At 61.8% G+C, this 19,969-nt stretch overlaps 1 protein-coding gene across 1 annotated transcript; it reads right to left on the bottom strand.

The window, feature by feature from the left end:
• Window positions 1–375: 375 nt before the first annotated feature.
• On the bottom strand, window positions 376–19,929 carry LOC309452719 (cleavage and polyadenylation specificity factor subunit 1-like; the record flags this gene model as incomplete). Its single annotated transcript, XM_082077368.1, has 15 exons — window positions 19,783–19,929; window positions 17,271–17,417; window positions 17,057–17,196; window positions 16,866–16,976; window positions 14,890–14,983; window positions 13,425–13,512; window positions 11,603–11,725; window positions 10,891–10,942; window positions 8,021–8,112; window positions 7,864–7,938; window positions 7,656–7,736; window positions 6,546–6,635; window positions 4,505–4,621; window positions 2,905–3,046; window positions 376–554 (listed from the first exon to the last, which is right to left on the bottom strand). Coding segments are annotated over exons 1-15 (1,617 nt in total), but the record flags the coding sequence as incomplete, so codon positions are not given.
• Between the last annotated feature and the right edge of the window lie 40 nt (window positions 19,930–19,969).

The following is a 19,969-nucleotide window of genomic DNA, read 5'->3' as shown; positions in this document are numbered from 1 at the left end:
AGTTTGGGGGGTGCACACTCACAGGGTGCAGCGGGGGTTGGGGGTGCAGTTTGGGGTGCACACTCACGGGGTGCAGCGGGGGTTGGGGGCAGTTTGGGGTGCAGTTTGGGGGTGCAGTGTTGGGGGTGCAGTGTTGGGGTGCAGTTTGGGGGTGCAGTTTGGGGTGCACACTCACGGGGTGCAGCGGGGGTTGGGGGTGCAGGTTTTGGGGTGCAGTTTGGGGGGTGCACACTCACAGGGTGCAGCGGGGGTTGGGGGTGCAGTTTGGGGTGCACACTCACGGGGTGCAGCGGGGGTTGGGGGCAGTTTGGGGTGCAGTTTGGGGGTGCAGTGTTGGGGTGCAGTTTGGGGGTGCAGTTTGGGGTGCACACTCACGGGGTGCAGCGGGGGTCTCTGCAGCGCCAGGCGGTGCGTGCGCCCCCCGTAGGTGTCGCTCTTGAGCACGAACATGGTGACGTGTCCCTCGGCGCTCAGGATGACGCCGAACGGGTCGGCGAGTGCACAGTGAACGATGGGGGAGCCCAGGTCCACCGGCACGAAGTGCAGCTGCGTCACTGCGGGGACGGCAATGTCACCCCAAAACTGCCACCGGGTCCCCTGCGGCACCCCGTGAGTGTCACCCCCCTCGCAGCTGCGTCACTGCGGGGACAGCGATGTCACCCCAAAACTGCCGCTGTGTCCCCTGGGTACCCCCCGAGTGTCACCCCCCTCACAGTTGCGTCACTGTGGGGACAGCGATGTCACCCCACAACTGCCACCGTGTCCCCTGGGTCACCCCCTGAGTGTCACCCCCTGAGTGTCACCCCCCTTGCAGCTGCATCACTGCGGAGACAGCAATGTCACCCCAAAACTGCCACTGTGTCCCCTGGGGCACCCCCCAAGTGTCAACCCCTGGCAGCTGTGTCACTGTGGGGACAGCGATGTCACCCCACAACTGCCACCGTGTCCCCTGGGTCACCCCCTGAGTGTCACCCCCCGAGTGTCATCCCCCTTGCAGCTGCATCACTGCGGGGACAGCGATGTCACCCCACAACTGCCATTGTGTCCCCTGGGCACCCCCCGAGTGTCACCCCCCTCGCAGCTGCGTCACTGTGGGGACAGCGGTCACCCCAAAACTGCCACTGTTGTCCCTGGGGCACCCCCTGGCAGCTGTGCCACTGCGGGAACAGCGATGTCACCCCAAAACTGCCACCGTGTCCCCTGGGCACCCCCCTCACAGCTGCATCACTGTGGGGACAGCAATGTCACCCCCAGGTCACCCCAAAACCGCCACCGGGTCCCCTGGGTCACCCCCCTCACAGCTGCATCACTGCGGGGACAGCCACATCACCCCCAGGTCACCCCACAACTGCCACTGGGTCCCCTGGGTCACCCCCCGAGTGTCACCGCCCTCGCAGCTGTGTCACTGTGGGGACAGCGATGTCACCCCAAAACTGCCACCGTGTCCCCTGGGTCACCCCCTGAGTGTCACCCCCCGAGTGTCATCCCCCTCGCAGCTGCATCACTGCAGGGACAGCAATGTCACCCCACAACTGCCACTGTGTCCCCTGGGCACCCCCCAAGTGTCACCCCCCTCACAGCTGCGTCACTGCAGGGACAGCCGGGTCACCCCAAAACTGCCACTGTGTCCCCTGGGTCACCCCCCTTGCAGCTGTGTCACTGCGGGGACAGCCACATGTCACCCTAAAACAGCTGCCGTGTCCCCTGGGTCACCCCCCCAAATGTCACCACCCTCACAGGTGCATCACTGCAGTGACACCCACACATCACCCCAAAGCCCCTGGGTGTCCCCAGTGTCACTGCAAAGCAACCTTGGGTGTCACCCCAAAGCCCCCCGGGTGTCCCTTGTGTCACTCCAAAGCAACCTTGGGTGTCACCTCAAAGCACCCCAGGTGTCACCTCAAAGCCCCCCAGGTGTCCCCTGTGTCACCCCAAAGCACCCTGGATGTCCCCTGTGTCACCCAAAGCCCCCCAGGTGTCCCCTGTGTCACCCCAAAGCACCCTTGGGTGTCACCCCAAAGCCCCCCAGATGTCCCCCATGTCACCCCAAAGCCCCCGGGTGTCCCTTGTGTCACTCCAAAGCAACCTTGGGTGTCACCCCAAAGCCCCCCCAAGGTGCCCCTGCGTCACCCCAAAGCATCCTTGGGTGTCACCCCAAAGCCCCCAAGGTGTCTCCTGTGTCCCCCCAAAGCACCCTTGGGTGTCACCCCAAAGTCCCTTGGGTGTCCCCTGTGTCCTCCCAAAGCCCCCTAGGGTGTCCCCTGTGTCACCCCAAAGCACCCTTGGGTGTCACCCCAAAGTCCCTAGGGTGTCCCCTGTGTCCTCCCAAAGCACCCTTGGGTGTCACCCTAAAGCCCCCCAGGTGTCCCCTGTGTCACCCCAAAGCACCCTTCGGTGTCACCCCAAAGTCCCTTGGGTGTCCCCTGTGTCACTCCAAAGCACCCCTGGGTGTCACCCCAAAGTCCCTTGGGTGTCCCCTGTGTCACCCCAGGTGTCCCCTGTGTCACCCCAAAGCACCCTTCGGTGTCACCCCAAAGTCCCTTGGGTGTCCCCTGTGTCACCCCAAAGCACCCCTGGGTGTCACCCCAAAGTCCCTTGGGTGTCCCCTGTGTCACCCCAAAGCAACCTTGGGTGTCACCCCAAAGCCCCCAGGCTGTCCCTTGTGTCACCCCAAAGCCCCCTTGGGTGTCACCCCAAAGTCCCTTGGGTGTCCCCTGTGTCCTCCCAAAGCCCCCTAGGGTGTCCCCTGTGTCACCCCAAAGCACCCTTGGGTGTCACCCCAAAGGCCCCTAGGTGTCCCGTGTCCCCCCAAAGCACCCTTGGGTGTCACCCCAAAGGCCCCTAGGTGTCCCCTGGGTCCCCCCAAAGCCCCGGGGTGTCCCCGCGCTGTCCCATGTCACCCACCTCCCTCGAGCAGGCGGATGCCGAGCGGTGACACCTGCACGATGTACCGGTTGTCCCCGATGTTCCCGGCGAACACGGTGGGGCCCTGGGTGGCGAAGCCGCTGGTGTCCAGCTCCATGATCTCCTGCCCCGTCTGCAGGATCTGGGGACAAAGGGACACGCTGGGGACAGCCCGGGGACACCAGCCGCACCCCCCGCGTCACCATCACCCCAAAGCCCCCTGGGGTGTCCCCAGGCTGTGTCACTCGAAAGCCTCCTTGGGTGTCACCCCAAAGGCCGCCAGGTGTCCCTATTGCCGTGTCACCCCTTGGCAATGTGTGTCCCCCACCAGTCACGCCCCTGTCACCTTGTCACCCCTTGCCACTGTGCCACCCCTTGTCACCATGTCACCTCCCATCATTGTCACCATGTCACCTCCCATCACCCCCATGTCACTGTCCCATCACCATGTCACCCCCATCACCCTGTCACTACATCACCCTCCTGTCACTGTGCCAGCCCCGTCACCCTCCCTATCACTATGTCACCCTCCTGTCACACTCATGACCCTGTGACCTGTCACCCATCTCCCCATCACCCTGTCACTGTGTCACCCCTCGCCACTGTGCCACCCCTTGTCACCATGTCACCACCCATCACCTCCATGTCACTGTTCCATCACCGTGTCACCCCCATCACCCTGTCACTGTATCACCCTCCCTGTCACTATGTCACCCTCCTGCCATACTCATGACCCTATGACCTGTCACCCATCACCCTGTCACCATGTCACCCCTTGCCACTGTGCCACCCCTTGTCACCATGTCACCACCCATCACCCCCATGCCACTGTCCCATCACCGTGTCACCACCATCACCCTGTCACTGTATCACCCTCCTGTCACCGTGCCAGCCCTCGTCACCCTCCCTGTCACTATGTCACCCTCCCGCCACCCTCATGACCTTATGACCTGTCACCCATCACCCTTTCACCATGTCACCCCTTGCCACTGTGCCATCCCCTGTCACCATGTCACCTCCCATCACCCCCATGTCACTGTCCCATCACCATGTCACCCTCCCTGTCACGGTGTCACCCCCGTCACCCCCCATCACCCTGTCACCGTATCACCCTCCTGTCACCGTGCCAGCCCCCATCACCCTCCCTGTCACTACAACACCCTCCTGCCACCCTCATGACCCTGTGACCTGTCACCCGTCACCCCCATCACCCTGTCACCGTGTCACCATGTCACCTCCCATCACCCCCATGCCACTGTCCCAACACCGTGTCACCCTCCCTGTCATGGTGTCACCTCCCATCACCCTGTCACTGTATCACCCTCCTGTCACCGCGCCAGCCCCCGTCACCCTCCTGCCACCCTCATGACCCTGTGACCTGTCACCCATCACCCCCATCACCCTGTCACCGTGTCACCATGTCACCTCCCATCACCCCCCATGTCACTGTCCCATCACCGTGTCACCCTCCCTGTCACGGTGTCACCCCATCACCCCCCATCACCTTGTCACCGTATCACCCTCCTGTCACCGTGCCAGCCCCCGTCACCCTCCCTGTCACTCTGTCACCCTCCTGCCACCCGTCGCGGTGTCACCGCACCATGGTGGAGTCCTCGCGGCTGAGGATGAGGAAGCCGTGCCGCTTGCCGTCCTCCTCGGGGGGCGCGGGGGACGGTGTCTCCTTCTCGCCGTCCTCCCCCGGCGCCGCGTCACTCGGCTGCGGGGACACGCGGTGACACCCCCGGGGACAGGGACGGGGATGTCCCCGGGGCTTTGGGGACGTCCCTGGGGGGTTTGGGGGACATCTCCGGGGGTTTGGGGACACATCCAGGGGAGGGTTTGGGGACATCGCTGGGGGGTTTGGGGACACATCTAGGGGAGGGTCTGGGGACATCGCTATGGGGTTTGGGGACACAGCCAGGGGAGGGTCTGGGGACATTGCTATGGGGTTTGGGGACACATCCAGGGGGTTGGGGACATCGCTGGGGGGTTTGGGGACACAGCCAGGGGAGGGTCTGGGGACATTGCTATGGGGTTTGGGGACACATCCAGGGGAGGGTTTGGGGACATCGCTATGGGTTTTGGGGACACATCCAGGGGAGGGTTTGGGGACATCGCTATGGGTTTTGGGGACACATCCAGGGGAGGGTTTGGGGACATCGCTGGGGGGTTTGGGGACACATCCAGGGGAGGGTTTGGGGACATCGCTATGGGGTTTGGGGACACATCCAGGGGAGGGTCTGGGGACATTGCTATGGGGTTTGGGGACACATCCAGGGGGTTGCGGACATCGCTGGGGGGTTTGGGGATGTCCCCAGGGGTTTGGGGACATCCTTGGGGCCTTGGGGACAAACCCAGGGGCTTTGGGGACATCCCTGAGGGGGTCTGGGGACACACCTAGGGGCGTGTGGGGACATACTGGGGGGGTGTGGGGACACACCAAGGTGGCTTTGGGGATGTCCCCAGGGGGTTTGGGACACACCAGTGGGGTTTGGGGACATCCCCCAGGGGCTCTGGGGACATCTTGGGGCGTTTGGGGACACCCCAAAGGTTTCAGGACATCCCTGGGGGTTTGGTGACATTGCCAGGGTTTTGGGGACAGCGTAGGGAGTTGGTGACATCCCCAAGGGATTGGGGACACCTTGGGGCGTTTGGGGACACCCCAGAGGTTTCAGGACATCCCTGGGGGTTTGGTGACATTGCCAGGGATTTGGGGACAACCCAGGGAGTTGGTGACATCCCCAAGGGATTGGGGACAACTTGGGGGGGTTGGGGACATCTCGGGGGGTTTGGGGACACCCCAGAGGTTTCAGGACATCCCTGGGGGTTTGGTGACATTGCCGGGGATTTGGGGACAGCCCAGGGAATTGGTGACATCCCCAGCGGATTGGGGATGGCCCTGGAGGGGTTGGGGACATCCTGGAGGGGTTGGGGACATCTCGGGGGGTTTGGGGACACCCTGGAGGTTTCAGGACATCCCTGGGGTTTGGTGACGTTGCCAGGGATTTGGGGACAACCCAGGGAATTGGTGACATCCCCAAGGGATTGGGGACACCTTGTGGCGTTTGGGGACACCCCACAGGTTTCAGGACCTCCCTGGGGGTTTGGTGACATTGCCAGGGATTTGGGGACAACCCAGGGAGTTGGTGACATCCCCAAGGGTTTGGGGACACCTTGGGGGATTTGGGGACACCCCAGAGTTTTCAGGACAACCTTGGGGGTTTGGGGACATTGGCAGGGATTTGGGGACAGCTCAGGGAATTGGTGACATCCCCAGCGGATTGGGGATGGCCTTGGAGGGGTTGGGGACACCCTGGAGGGGTTGGGGACATCTCGGGGGGTTTGGGGACACCCCAGAGGTTTCAGGACATCCCTGGGGGTTTGGTGACATTGCCAGGGATTTGGGAACAGCCCAGGGAGTTGGTGACATCCCCAAGGGATTGGGGACACCTTGGGGGATTTGGGGACACCCCAGAGGTTTCAGGACATCCCTGGGGGTTTGGGGACATTGCCAGGGATTTGGGGACAGCTCAGGGAATTGGTGACATCCCCAAGGGATTGGGGACATCCTGGAGGGGCTGGGGACACCCTGGAGGAGTTGGGGACACCCCCGGGGGTTTGGGGACACCCCGGTCACCCACCTCCTCCCTGCGCTGGGGCGCGATGACCGTCCACATGTCGTGACATCCCGGCAGCTCGAACGTTGTCACCACCTGGGGCCGGACGCTCCTCTGGGGGGACAGCGAGGGGGACACGTCGTGGGGCAGGGGACAGGGGTGGCCTTGGGGTGACGGGGTGGCCCTGGGGTGACAGGGTGTCCCGGGGGGGGTACAGGCGGTGCCCAAACTTGGGGACAGCCCTGGTTTGTCCCCGGCTCTGCTCTGGCGCCGGTACCTGACCTGCCGGTGACACTGAGCCCGGACAGGCCTTGTGCAGCGCGGGGGGGGACGTGGGGACATCCTGGAGGGTTTGGGGACACCCCTGGGGATTTGGGGATGTCCCTGCTGGGGTTTGGGGACATTCCCAGGAAGTTTGGGGATGTCACTTGGGGATTTTAGGGACATCCCCGGGGGTTTGGGGACACATCGAGGTGGGTTTGGGGATGTCCCCGGGGGAGTTGGGGACACCCCGGGGGGTTTGGGGATGTCCCTGGGGGTTTGGGGACATATCAAGGTGGGTTTGGGGATGTCCCTGGGGGTTTTGGGGACACCCCGGGGGGTTTGGGGATGTCCCCGGGGGTTTGGGGACACATCAGGGTGGGTTTAGGGATGTCCCCAGGGGGTTTGGGGACACCCCGGGGACGTTTCAGGATGTCCCTGGGGGTTTGGGGACGTTGCCGGGGATTTGGGGACAGCCCAGGGGGTTGGGGACATCCCCAGGGGATCGGGACATGGCGGGGACACAGGGGACATGAGGAAGGGGACCCTGTGTCCCTTGTGTCCCCACAGGGTGACCTGAAGGACCCTGTGGTGCCAATACCTGATCTCCGGTGACACTGCAGGGACAGGGCTCGTGTGGCACGGGGGGGACATGGGGACACAGGAGGGGCAGGAGGGGACACGGGAGGGGACACAGGGCTCTGCGTGTCCCTTGTGTCCCCACGGGGTGACCTGCAGGACCCTCTGGCACTGATACCTGACCTGTTGGGGACACCGCTGGGACATGGCTCATGTGGCGCATGAGGGTGACATGGAGGGGACATGGGGGGGACATGGGGCCCTGTGCCACCGCGGTGTCACCCGTGTCCCCACCTGCAGCACAGTGAGGGCGCCGTTCTTGCCGTAGCCGGAGCACAGGACAATCTCCAGGTCGGGCTCGGGGCTGCTCTGGAACTGGGACCAGTACCAAACCGGTGGGGATGTCACCAAGCCCAGTGTGGGGATGTCACCGAGCCCAGTGTGGGGACAGGGACAGGGAGGGGACAGGGAGGGGACAGGGACGGGGAGGGGACGGTCTCACCTCCTCGGATAGGAATGCGGGCTCCCCCATAGCCGCGTTGGCGCAGGGCCCGATGTTGAGGATGCTGTCGCACACCTGGGGACACAGAGGGTGACAAGGGGGTGACAGGGGTGACAGGGGGGTGACAGGGGGGTGACAGGGGGTCCCCCCGCGGTACCTCGAAGGAGAAGGTGGCCAGTTGGGTGCCCGACTGCGCCTCGGAGCCGTAAACCTCGATCTCGTCCACCTCGTCCTGCGCCGCCTGCCCGCCTGGGGATGTCACCTCCTGTCACCTCCTGTCACCCCCCGGCACCCTGCCACCTCCCTATGGCACCCCCAGCTCCCTATTGCCACGTCACCCCCTGTCACCATGTCACCTACCATCACCCCCATGTCGCTGTCCCATCACCGTGTCACCCTCCCTGCCACGGTGTCACCCCGCATCACCCTGTCACTATGTTACCCTTCTGTCACCGTGCCAGCCCCCATCACCCTCCCTGTCACTATGTCACCCCCCTGACCCTGTCACCTGTCACCTGTCATCCCCACCACCCTATCACGTTATCACCCCTCCTGTCACCCCCATCACTGTCATCTCCCTGTCACCATGTCACCCTGTCACCCCCATCACCCTATCACAGTGTCACCCCTCCTGTCACTCCCATCACTGTCACCTCCCTGTCACCATGTCACCCTGTCACCCCCGTCACCCTGTCACGGTGTCACCCCTCCTGTCACCCCCATCACTGTCACCTCCCTGTCACCTTGTCACCCTGTCACTGTGTCATCCCCGTCACCCTATCACAGTGTCAACCTTCTTGCCACCCCCATCACTGTCACCTCCCTGTCACCATGTCACCCTGTCACCCCCATCACCCTATCACGGTGTCACCCCTCCTGTCACCCCCATCACTGTCACCTCCCTGTCACCATGTCACCCTGTCACCCCCATCACTCTACCACGGTGTCACCCCCATCACTGTCACCTCCCTGTCACCATGTCACCCTGTCACCCTGTCACCCCCACCACCCTATCACAGTGTCACCCCTCCTGTCACCCCATCACTGTCACGTCCCTGTCACCATGTCACCCTGTCACCCCCGTCACCCTATCATGGTGTCACCCCTCTTGCCACCCCCATCACTGTCACCTCCCTGTCACCATGTCCCCCTGTCACCCCCATCACCCTATCACGGTGTCACCCCTCCTGTCACCCCCATCACTGTCACCTCCCTGTCACCATGTCACCCTGTCACTGTGTCACCCCCGTCACCCTATCACAGTGTCACCCCTCCTGTCACCCCCATCACTGTCACCTCCCTGTCACCATGTCACCCTGTCACTGTGTCACCCCCGTCACCCTATCACAGTGTCACCCCTCCTGTCACCCCATCACTGTCACCTCCCTGTCACCATGTCACCCTGTCACTGTGTCACCCCCATCACCCTATCACAGTGTCACCCCTCCTGTCACCCCCATCACTGTCACGTCCCCGTCACCATGTCACCCTGTCACCCCCATCACCCTATCATGGTGTCACCCCTCCTGTCACCCCCATCACTGTCACCTCCCTGTCACCATGTCACCATGTCACTGTGTCACCCCCATCACCCTATCACGGTGTTACCCCCATCACTGTCACCTCCCTGTCACCATGTCACCATGTCACCATGTCACCCTGTCACCCCCATCACCCTATCACAGTGTCACCCCTCCTGTCACCCCCATCACTGTCACCTCCCTGTCACCATGTCACCCTGTCACCCCCATCACCCTATCACGGTGTTACCCCCATCACTGTCACCTCCCCGTCACCATGTCACCATGTCACCCTGTCACCCCCATCACTCTACCACGGTGTCACCCCCATCACTGTCACCTCCCTGTCACCATGTCACCCTGTCACCCCCATCACCCTATCACGGTGTCACCCCTCTTGCCAACCCCATCATTGTCACCTCCCTGTCACCATGTCCCCCTGTCATCCCCATCACCCTATCACGGTGTCACCCCTCCTGTCACCCCCATCACTGTCAACTCCCTGTCACCATGTCACCCTGTCACTGTGTCACCCCCGTCACCCTATCACGGTATCACCCCTCCTGTCACCCCCATCTCTGTCACCTCCCTGTCACCCTGTCACCGCGTCACCCCCATCACCCTATCACGTTGTCACCCCTCCTGTCACCCCCATCACTGTCACCTCCCTGTCACCATATCACCCTGTCACCCCAATCACCCTATCACGGTGTCACCCCTCCTGTCACCCCCATCACTGTCACCTCCCTGTCACCATGTCACCCTGTCACTGTGTCACCCCCGTCACCCTATCACGGTATCACCCCTCCTGTCACCCCCATCTCTGTCACCTCCCTGTCACCCTGTCACCGCGTCACCCCCATCACCCTATCACAGTGTCACCCCTCCTGTCACCCCCATCACTGTCACCTCCCTGTCACCATATCACCCTGTCACCCCAATCACCCTATCATGGTGTCACCCCTCCTGTCACCCCCATCACTGTCACCTCCCTGTCACCATGTCACCCTGTCACTGTGTCACGCCCGTCACCCTATCACGTTATCACCCCTCCTGTCACCCCCATCACTGTCATCTCCCTGTCACCATGTCACCCTGTCACCCTCATCACCCTATCACGGTGTCACCCCTCCTGTCACCCCCATCACTGTCACCTCCCTGTCACCATGTCACCCTGTCACCCCCATCACCTATCACGGTGTCACCCCTCCTGTCACCCCCATCACTGTCATCTCCCTGTCACCATGTCACCCTGTCACCCTCATCACCCTATCACGGTGTCACCCCTCCTGTCACCCCCATCACTGTCACCTCCCTGTCACCATGTCACCCTGTTACTGTGTCACCCCCATCACCCTATCATGGTGTCACCCCTCCTGTCACCCCCATCACTGTCACCTCCCTGTCACCATGTCACCTTGTCACTGTGTCACCGCCATCACCATGTCACCCCCGTCACCCCTCCTGTCACCATGTCCCCCCCGTCCCGGTGTCCCCCTGTCCCCACCTGCCCATGTCCCCGTGGGCTCCGCACGTTTCTTCTTCATGGGGGGCTCCTCCTGGGGGAGGGATTTGGGGGTCCCAGGGCTTGTTGGGGTCCCAGGGTTGGATTTTGGGGACCCAAGGGAGGATATAGGGGGGATTTTGGGGTCCCAGGGGATATTTTTGGGTCCCAGGGGTGGATTTTGGGGGGATTTTGGGGTCCCAGAGGATATTTTGGACACCCGGGGTGGATTCTGGGGGGATTTTGGGGTCCCAGGGTGAGATTTGGGGGGATTTTAGGGTCCCAGGGGGATATTTTAGGGTCCCGGATGTGGATTTGGGGGTCCCGGGGGTGGATTTTGGGGTCCTAGGGGTGGATTTAGGGGTCCCCGGGGGTGGATTTGGGGGTCCCAGGCGGATATTTTAGGGTCCCGGGGGTGGATTTGGGGGTCCCAGGGTTGGATCTGGGGGGTCCTGGGGTTGGATTTGGGGGTCCCAGGGGGATATTTTAGGGTCCCGGGGGTGGATTTGGGGTCCCAGGGTTGGATTTTGGGGTCCCAGGATTGGATTTGGGGGTCCCGGGGTGGGATTTGGGGGTCCTGGGGTGGGATTTGGGGGTGCCGGGCGGATATTTTAGGGTCCCGGGGGTGGATTTCGGGGTCCCAGGGTTGGATTTGGGGGTCCTGGGGTGGATTTGGGGGTCCCGGGGTGGATTTGGGGGTGCCCCCCGCTCTCACAGGCCGCTCGTTCCCGTCCCTGCCCGCGGGCGGCGGCTCCTGCAGCTTCTCCGTGTACTTGAGCAGCAGCGAGTTCCCCAAGCGGGACCCCAGGAACAGGTACCCAGGCTCCAGCGTCACCATCTGCGGGGACACGGGGACATCGGGGGGACTTTGGGGTCCCGGGGTGGATCTTGGGGTCCCAAGGGGATATTTTGGGGTCCCAGGGAGGGGATTTTGGGCCCTCGGTGTTGGATTTTGGGGTCCCTAAGGTGGATCTTGGGGTCCCAAGGGGCTATTTTGGGCTCCCAGGGAGGGGATTTGGGGCCCTTGGTGTGGGATTTTGGGGTCCCTGAGATGGATTTTGGGGTCCCAAGGGACTATTTTTGGGTCCTGGGGGTGGATCTTGGGGTCCCAGGGGGATATTTTGGGGTCCCTGAGGTGGATCTTGGAGTCCCAGGGGGATATTTTGGGGTCCCAGGGAGGATTTTGGAGCCCCAGGATTTTGGGGTCCCAGGGAGGGGTTTGGGATCCCAGGGAGGATATTTTGGGGTCCCTGAGGGGGATCTTGGGGTCCCAGGGGGATATTTTGGGGACCCAGGGAGGGGATCTGGGGCCCTGGGGGGTGGATTTTGGGGTCCCAGGGGGATATTTTGGGGTCCCAGGGGGACATTTTGGGGGATTCAGGGGTGCTAGGGGGGATATTTTGGGGGAGTTCCCCAACCGGGACCCCAGGAACAGGTACCCGGGCTCCAGCGTCACCATCTGCGGGGACAGAGCATCACGGGGGACACGGGGACGGGGACTTTGGGGTCCCGGGGTGGGTCTTGGGGTCCCAAGGGGCTATTTTGGGGTCCCAGGGAGGGGATGTGGGGCCCTCAGTGTTGGATTTTGGGGTCCCAGGGAGGGGTTTGGGATCCCAGGCGGATATTTTGGGGACCTAGGGAGGGCATTTGGGGCGCTCGGTGTTGGATTTTGGGGTCCCAGGGAGGGGTTTGGGATCCCAGGGAGGATATTTTGGGCTCCCTGAGGTGGATTTTGGGGTCCCAAGGGGCTATTTTGGGGTCCCTGAGGTGGATCTTGCGGTCCCAGGGGATATTTTGGGGTCCCTGAGGTGGATTTTGGGGTCCCTGAGGTGGATCTTGGGGTCCCAAGGGACTATTTTGGCGTCCTGGGGGTGGATCTTGGGGTCCCAGGGGGATATTTGGGGTCCCTAAGGTGGATCTTGGGGTCCCAGGGGGATATTTTGGGGTCCCTGAGGTGGATCTTGGAGTCCCAGGGGGATATTTTGGGGTCCCAGGGAGGATTTTGGAGCCCCAGGATTTTGGGGTCCCAGGGAGGGGTTTGGGATGCCACGGAGGATATTTTGGGGTCCCTGAGGTGGATTTTGGGGTCCCAAGGGACTATTTTGGTGTCCTGGGGGTGGATCTTGGGGTCCCAGGGGGATATTTTGGGGTCCCAGGGAGGATTTTGGAGCCCCAGGATTTTGGGGTCCCAGGGAGGATATTTTGGGGTCCCTGAGGTGGATCTTGGGGTCCCAGGGGGCTATTTTGGGGTGCCAGGGAGGGGATTTGGGTCCCTGGGGGGTGGATTTTGGGCTCCCAGAAGGATATTTTGGGGTCCCTGAGATGGATCTTGGGGTCCCAAGGGACTATTTTGGGGTCCTGGGGGTGGATCTTGGGGTCCCAGGGGGACATTATGGGTGATTTAGGGGTGCTAGGGGGATATTTTGGGGGAGTTCCCCAACCGGGGCCCCAGGAACAGGCACCCGGGCTCCAGTGTCACCGTGTGCGGGGCCAGCGGGTGACAGGGGGTGACAGGGGGTGACGCGGGGGGTCCTTACGCAGGTGGTGAGGACGCTGGCGGCCGCCTTGTCGAAGTGGAAGGAGCGGACGCTGCGCATCCCGTCGGTGATCAGCGTCAGGACGTAGCTGGGGACACGGGGACACAATGGGGACACTGGGACACAATGGGGACACTGGGACGTGCTGGGGACACGGGGGACGCGGTGGGGACACAGGGGACGCGGTGGGGACACGGGGACACCCGCAGTTGGGATAGAAAGGACACTTGTGGTGGGGACACGGTGGAGACAGAAGGGGCACCTGTGGTGGGGACACAGGGGACACAGTGGGGATACCCACGGTGGGGACAGAGGGGACACAATGGGGACACAGTGGGGATACCCACAGTGGGGACAGAAGGGACACCTGTGGTGGGGACACAGGGGACACCCGTGGTGGGGACAGAAGGAATGGATGTGATGGGGACACCCACAGTGGGGACACAGTGGGGACACAGGGGACACAGTGGGGATACCCACAGTGGGGACAGAAGGGACATATGTGGTGGGGACACAGGGGACACCTGCAGCAGGGACACTGTGGGGACAGAGGGGACACCCGCGGTGGGGACAGAAGGAACGGATGTGATGGGGACAGAGAGGACACCCACGGTGGGGACACAGGGGACACAATGGGGACACAGGGGACACAATGGGGACACAGTGGGGATACCCACAGTGGGGACAGAAGGGACACCTGTGGTGGGGACAGAGGGGACGCCCACAGCGGGGACACTGTGGGCACAGAGGGGACACCCGTGGTGGGGACAGAAGGAATGGATGTGATGGGGACAGAGGGGACGCGGTAGGGACAGAGGGGACACCCGTGGTGGGGACAGAAGGAACGGATGTGATGGGGACAGAGGGGATGCGGTGGGGACAGAGGGGACACCCACAGTGGGGACACAATGGGGACACAGGGGACACAGTGGGGATACCCCACAGTGGGGACAGAAGGGACACCCGTGGTGGGGACAGAAGGAATGGATGTGATGGGGACAGAGGGGACGCAGTGGGGACAGAGGGGACACCCACGGTGGGGACACAGCGGACACAATGGGGACACAGGGGACAGAAGGGACACCTGTGGTGGGGACACAGGGGACACCCACAGCGGGGACACTGTGGGGACAGAGGGGACACCTGCGGTGGGGACAGAGGGGATGGATGTGATAGGGACAGAGGGGACATGGTGGGGACAGAGGGGACACCCATGGTGGGGACCCAGGGGATGGATGTGATGGGGACAGAGGGGACACGGTGGCAATAGAGGGGACACCTGCAGTGGGGACAAGAGGGACACCCATGGTGGGGACAGGGGGGATGGATGCAGTGTGGACACAGGGGACAGAGGGGACACCCGCAGTGGGGCCAGGGGGGACATGGTGTGGACAGAGGGGACATGGTGGGGACATGGTGGGGACACGGTGGGGACATGGTGGGGACATGGTGGGGCTGCTCTTACATCTCGCCCCCTTTGAGCGAAATGACCATCTTGTCGTAGGAGATGAAGGTGGCCTGGGCACAGTCCAGCGTCATCCGCACCCCCTCCTGCACCCCTGGGGGACACAGCGTCACACTCCCCGAACCAACCAAACCAACCCTGAACCAACCAAACCAACCCCGAACCAACCCTGAACCAACCAAACCAACCTAAACCAACCCCAAACCAACCCAAACCAACCCCAAACCAACCCCAAACCAACCTAAACCAACCCCAAACCAACCCCGAACCAACCCCAAACCAACCTAAACCAATCCCAAACCAACCCCGAACCAACCCCGAACCAACCTAAACCAACCCCGAACCAACCTAAACCAACCCCAAACCAACCTAAACCAACCCCAAACCAACCCCGAACCAACCTAAACCAACCCCAAACCAACCTAAACCAACCCCAAACCAACCTAAACCAACCCCAAACCAACCCCGAACCAACCCAAATCCAACCCCGAACCAACCTAAACCAACCCTGAACCAACCTAAACCAACCTAAACCAACCCCGAACCAACCTAAACCAACCCTGAACCAACCTAAACCAACCTAAACCAACCCCAAACCAACCCCAAACCAACCCAAATCCAACCCCGAACCAACCCCAAACCAACCCAAACCAACCTAAACCAACCTAAACCAACCCCAAACCAACCCAAATCCAACCCAAATCCAAACCAAACCAACCTGAATCAACCTGAATCAACCCAAATCCAACCCAAACCAACCCAACCCCAACCCCAAACCAACCCAAACCCACCCCAAACCCAACCCAAATCCATCCCAAACCAACCCAAATCCACCCCAAACCCAACCCCAAACCAACCCAAATCCAACCCCAATCCCAAACTAACCCAAATCCCATCCAAACCCAACCCAAATCCACCCCAAATCCACCCCAAACCAACCCCAAACCAACCCAAATCCAACCCCAACCCCAAACTAACCCAAATCCCATCCAAACCCAACCCAAATCCACCCCAAACCCAACCCCAAACCAACCCAAATCCAACCCCAAACTAACCCAAATCCCATCCAAACCCAACCCAAACCCACCCCAAACCAACCCCAAACCAACCCAAATCCAACCCCAATCCCAAAGTAACCCAAATCCCATCCAAACCCAACCCAAATCCACCCCAAACCCAACCCCAAACCAACCCAAATCCAACCCCAAACTAACCCAAATCCCACCCAACCCCAACCCCCAACTCCAACCCCAGTGGAGGAGGAGGAAGGAGAATGGGAAGAACATGAACAGTAAGAGGAGGAAGAGCAAGAGGAGAAAAAGGGAAAAGAAGAGGAGGAAGAGTAAGAGGAGGAAGAGTAAGAGAAGGAAGAGTAGGAAGAGAAGCAAGAAGAAGAGGAGGAAGAGTAAGAGGAGGAGAAGGAAGAGTAAGAGGAGGAAAAGTAAGAGGAGGAGAAGGAAGAACAAGAGGAGGAAGAGGAAGACGAAGAGGAAGAGGAGAAAGAGGAGAAAGGGGAAGAGGAGGAAGGGGAAGAGGAAGGGGAAGGGGAAGGGGAAGAGGAAGGGGAAGGGGAAGAGGAAGGTGAAGGGGAAGAGGAAGGGGAAGGGGAAGAGGAGGAAGGGGAAGAGGAGGAAGGGGAAGAGGAGGAAGGGGAAGAGGAGGAAGGCGAAGAGGAGGAAGGCGAAGAGGAGGAAGGCGAAGAGGAGGAAGGGGAAGGGGAAGAGGAAGGGGAAGAGAAAGAGGAAGGGGAAGAGGAGGAATAGGAGGAAGGGGAAGAGGAGGAATAGGAGGAAGGGGAAGAGGAGGAAGGGGAAGAGGAGGAAGGGGAAGAGGAGGAATAGGAGGAAGGGGAAGAGGAGGAAGGGGAAGAGGAAGAAGGGGAAGAGAAGGAAGGGGAAGAGGAGGAAGGGGAAGAGGAGGAAGGGGAAGAGGAGGAAGGGGAAGAGGAGGAAGAGGAAGGCCGGCTGTGCGCTCACGCAGGGGGAAGACGGTGGTGCCGCAGGTGAGGCTGTTGAGCGCCACGCCGTACGGGGGGACGCTCTGGTTCAGGTACAGCAGCGAGTTGACGGCGAAGATCACGACCCCCCCTGGCGGGACACACACACCGGGACGTCCCCACCTTGTCACCACACCGGGGGGGGGACACGGGGACGTCCCCGTCACCCACCGATGGGCTTGGGGACCGGCAGCGCCTGCGTGCAGTCGAAGGGCAGGTTGCTGAGCGACCAGATGACGGGATGGACCTTCTGCGTGATGTTGAGCGAAATGGCCACGATGCTGCAGGTGTCCTGGCGCACGGCCACCCGCCTGCGGGACAGGGGACGCGTCACGGCGCTGGGGACAACGCGGGGGGGCCCGGGGACACCGGGGGGGGCGCTCACCCCGGCCACGTCTGGTTGGGCTCGAAGAGGATGAGGAGGGTGGGCTCGTAGTAGCCGTGGAGGAACTGCATGTCGATGATGTTGAGCAGCTTCTCGTCCAGCTCCCGCACGTCGATGATGTAGCTGGGTAGGAAACTGGATTTCTGCCTGGGGGGGGGGCAAATGAAATCAGGGACCCCCCCCATTATGGGGGTGGAATAAATTGGGGACCCCCCCGCAAGCACCCATGGGGAGATAACAATAATAAATCAGAGAACCCCCACTATGGGGGTGGAATAAATTGGGGACCTCCCAGCACCCATGGGGGAGACAACAATAAATCAGGGACCCCCCCACTATGGGGGTGGAATAAATCGGGGACCCCCTCCCAGCACCCACGGGGAGATAATAATAATAAATCAGGGATCCCCCCCACCGTGATGGGGGAATAAATCAGGGACCCCCCAGCATCCATAGGGGGGGACAAAAATAAATCAGAGACCTACCCCACTATGGGGGTGGAATAAATCGGGGACCCCCCAGCACCCACGGGGGGACAATAACAAATCAGGGACCCCCCCCCACTATGGGGGAGGAATAAATCGGGGACCCCCAGCACCCATGGGGAGAGACAATAATAAATCAGGGACCCCCCAGCACCCATGGGGGGACAATAATAAATCACTGACCCCCCAGCACCATGGGGGGTGGGAATAAATCAGGGACCCCCCAGCACCCACGGGGGGACAACAATAAATCAGGGACCCCCCAGCACCCATGGGGGGACAATAATAAATCAGGGACCCCCCCCCACTATGGGGGAGGAATAAATCGGGGACCCCCCAGCACCCATGGGGAGAGACAATAATAAATCAGGGACCCCCCAGCACCCATGGGGGGACAATAATAAATCACTGACCCCCCAGCACCCAAAGGGGGGTGAGAATAAATCAGGGAACCCCCAGCATCCATGGGGGGACAAAAATAAATCAGGGACCCCCCCCCACTATGGGGGTGGAATAAATCGGGGACCCCCCCAGCACCCATGGGGGGACAACAATAAATCAAGGACACCCCAGCACCCATGGGTGGGTGGGGAGGGGGTTTAGGTAACACCCCCCCCCCCCCCCAGAATGCATTAAGCCCCCCCCCCCCCCAAATCCCTTCAATGTGTAGGTTTATCACAGGGGTGCCCCCTCCCGGTTTCTGACGGTGTCCCCCCCGTTTCTGACAGGTCCCCCCCAGTTTATCACAGCGCTGCCCCCCCGGTTTATCACAGGTGTCCCCCCGTTTCTGACGGTGCCCCCCCCGGTTTATCACAGGTTTTCCCCCCAGTTTCTGATGGTGTCCTCCCCCGTTTCTGACAGGTGCCCCCTGGTTTATCATAGGGTGCCCCCCCCCCCAGTTTATGACAGGGGAGCCTCCCCAGTTTATCACAGGGGTGTCCCCCCTGGTCCTGACGGTGCCCCCCCTGGTTCTGACATGTGCTCCCCCAGTTTATCACAGGGCTGCCCCCCCCCGTTTCTGAACAGGTGCCCCCTGGTTTATCACAAGGGTGCCCCCTCCCCCGGTTTATGACACAGCTGACCCCCCTGGTTTATGACAGATGCCCCCCCCAGTTTATCACAGGGGTGCCCCCCATTTCTGACAGGTGCCCCCCCACTTTATGACAGGTCTCCCCAGTTTATGATGGTGTCCCCCCCAGTTTATCACAGGGGTCCCCCCCTGGTTTATCACAGGGTGCCCACCCCGTTTCTGACAGGTGCCCCCTGGTTTATCATAGGGGTGCCCCCCCCCGGTTTATGACAGGGGTGTCCCCCTGGTTTATCACAGGTGTCCCCCGTGGTTCTGACATGTGCCCCCCCAGTTTATAACAGGTGTGTCCCCCTGGTTCTGACGGTGCCCCCCCCATTTCTGACGGTGCCCCTCCAGTTTATGACAGGGCTGCCCCCCCCGTTTCTGACAGGTGCCCCCTGGTTTATCATAGGGGTGCCCCCCCTGGTTCTGACATGTGACCCCCCAGTTTATCACAGGGGTGCCCCCCCGGTTTATCACAAGTGTCCCCCTGGTTTCTGATGGTGTCCCCCCCGTTTCTGACAGGTGTCCCCTGGTTTATCACAGGGGTGTCCCCCCCGTTTCTGACGGTGTCCCCCCCATTTATCACAGGTGTCCACCCCCTTTCTGCCGGTGCCCCCCCCGTTTCTGACAGTTGTCACCCCCGGTTTCTGACAGTTGTCACCCCCGGTTTCTGATGGTGCCCCCCGTTTCTGACAGGTGCCCCCCGGTTTCTGCCGGTGTCCCCCCCCCGTTTCTGCCGGTGCCCCCTGGCTTATCACAGGTGCCCCCCCAGTTTCAGATGGTGCCCCCCGTGTCTCACCCCTCTCCCACGGGCCCGTCGTGCTCGTCGCTGAGCGAGTCCCTGCGGAAGGGCAGCACCACGAGGCACCACAGGTGTCCCCCCTGTTTCTGACGGTGCCCCCCCCCGTTTCTGCCGGTGCCCCCCCCGTTTCCGCCCGCGCCCCCCGTGTCTCACCCCTCTCCCACGGGCCCGTCGTGCTCGTCGCTGAGCGAGTCCCTGCGGAAGGGCAGCACCACGAGGCGCGTGCCGTAGATCAGCATCACGGCGCAGCGCCCGTCGGGGTCCACGCGCACCCGCGGGATGTGCACGTTCTGCACGAACCCGTCCTGGGGGGGGGGTGGGAAACGTTTTAGGGACCCCC

This window comes from Streptopelia decaocto (genome assembly GCF_964273445.1).
Source record: "Streptopelia decaocto genome assembly, contig: HAP1_SCAFFOLD_1989, whole genome shotgun sequence".
Taxonomy (NCBI): Eukaryota; Metazoa; Chordata; class Aves; order Columbiformes; family Columbidae; genus Streptopelia; species Streptopelia decaocto.
The sequence above is the reverse complement of the archived record's forward strand: the minus strand, read 5'-3'. Positions and strand labels throughout refer to the sequence as shown.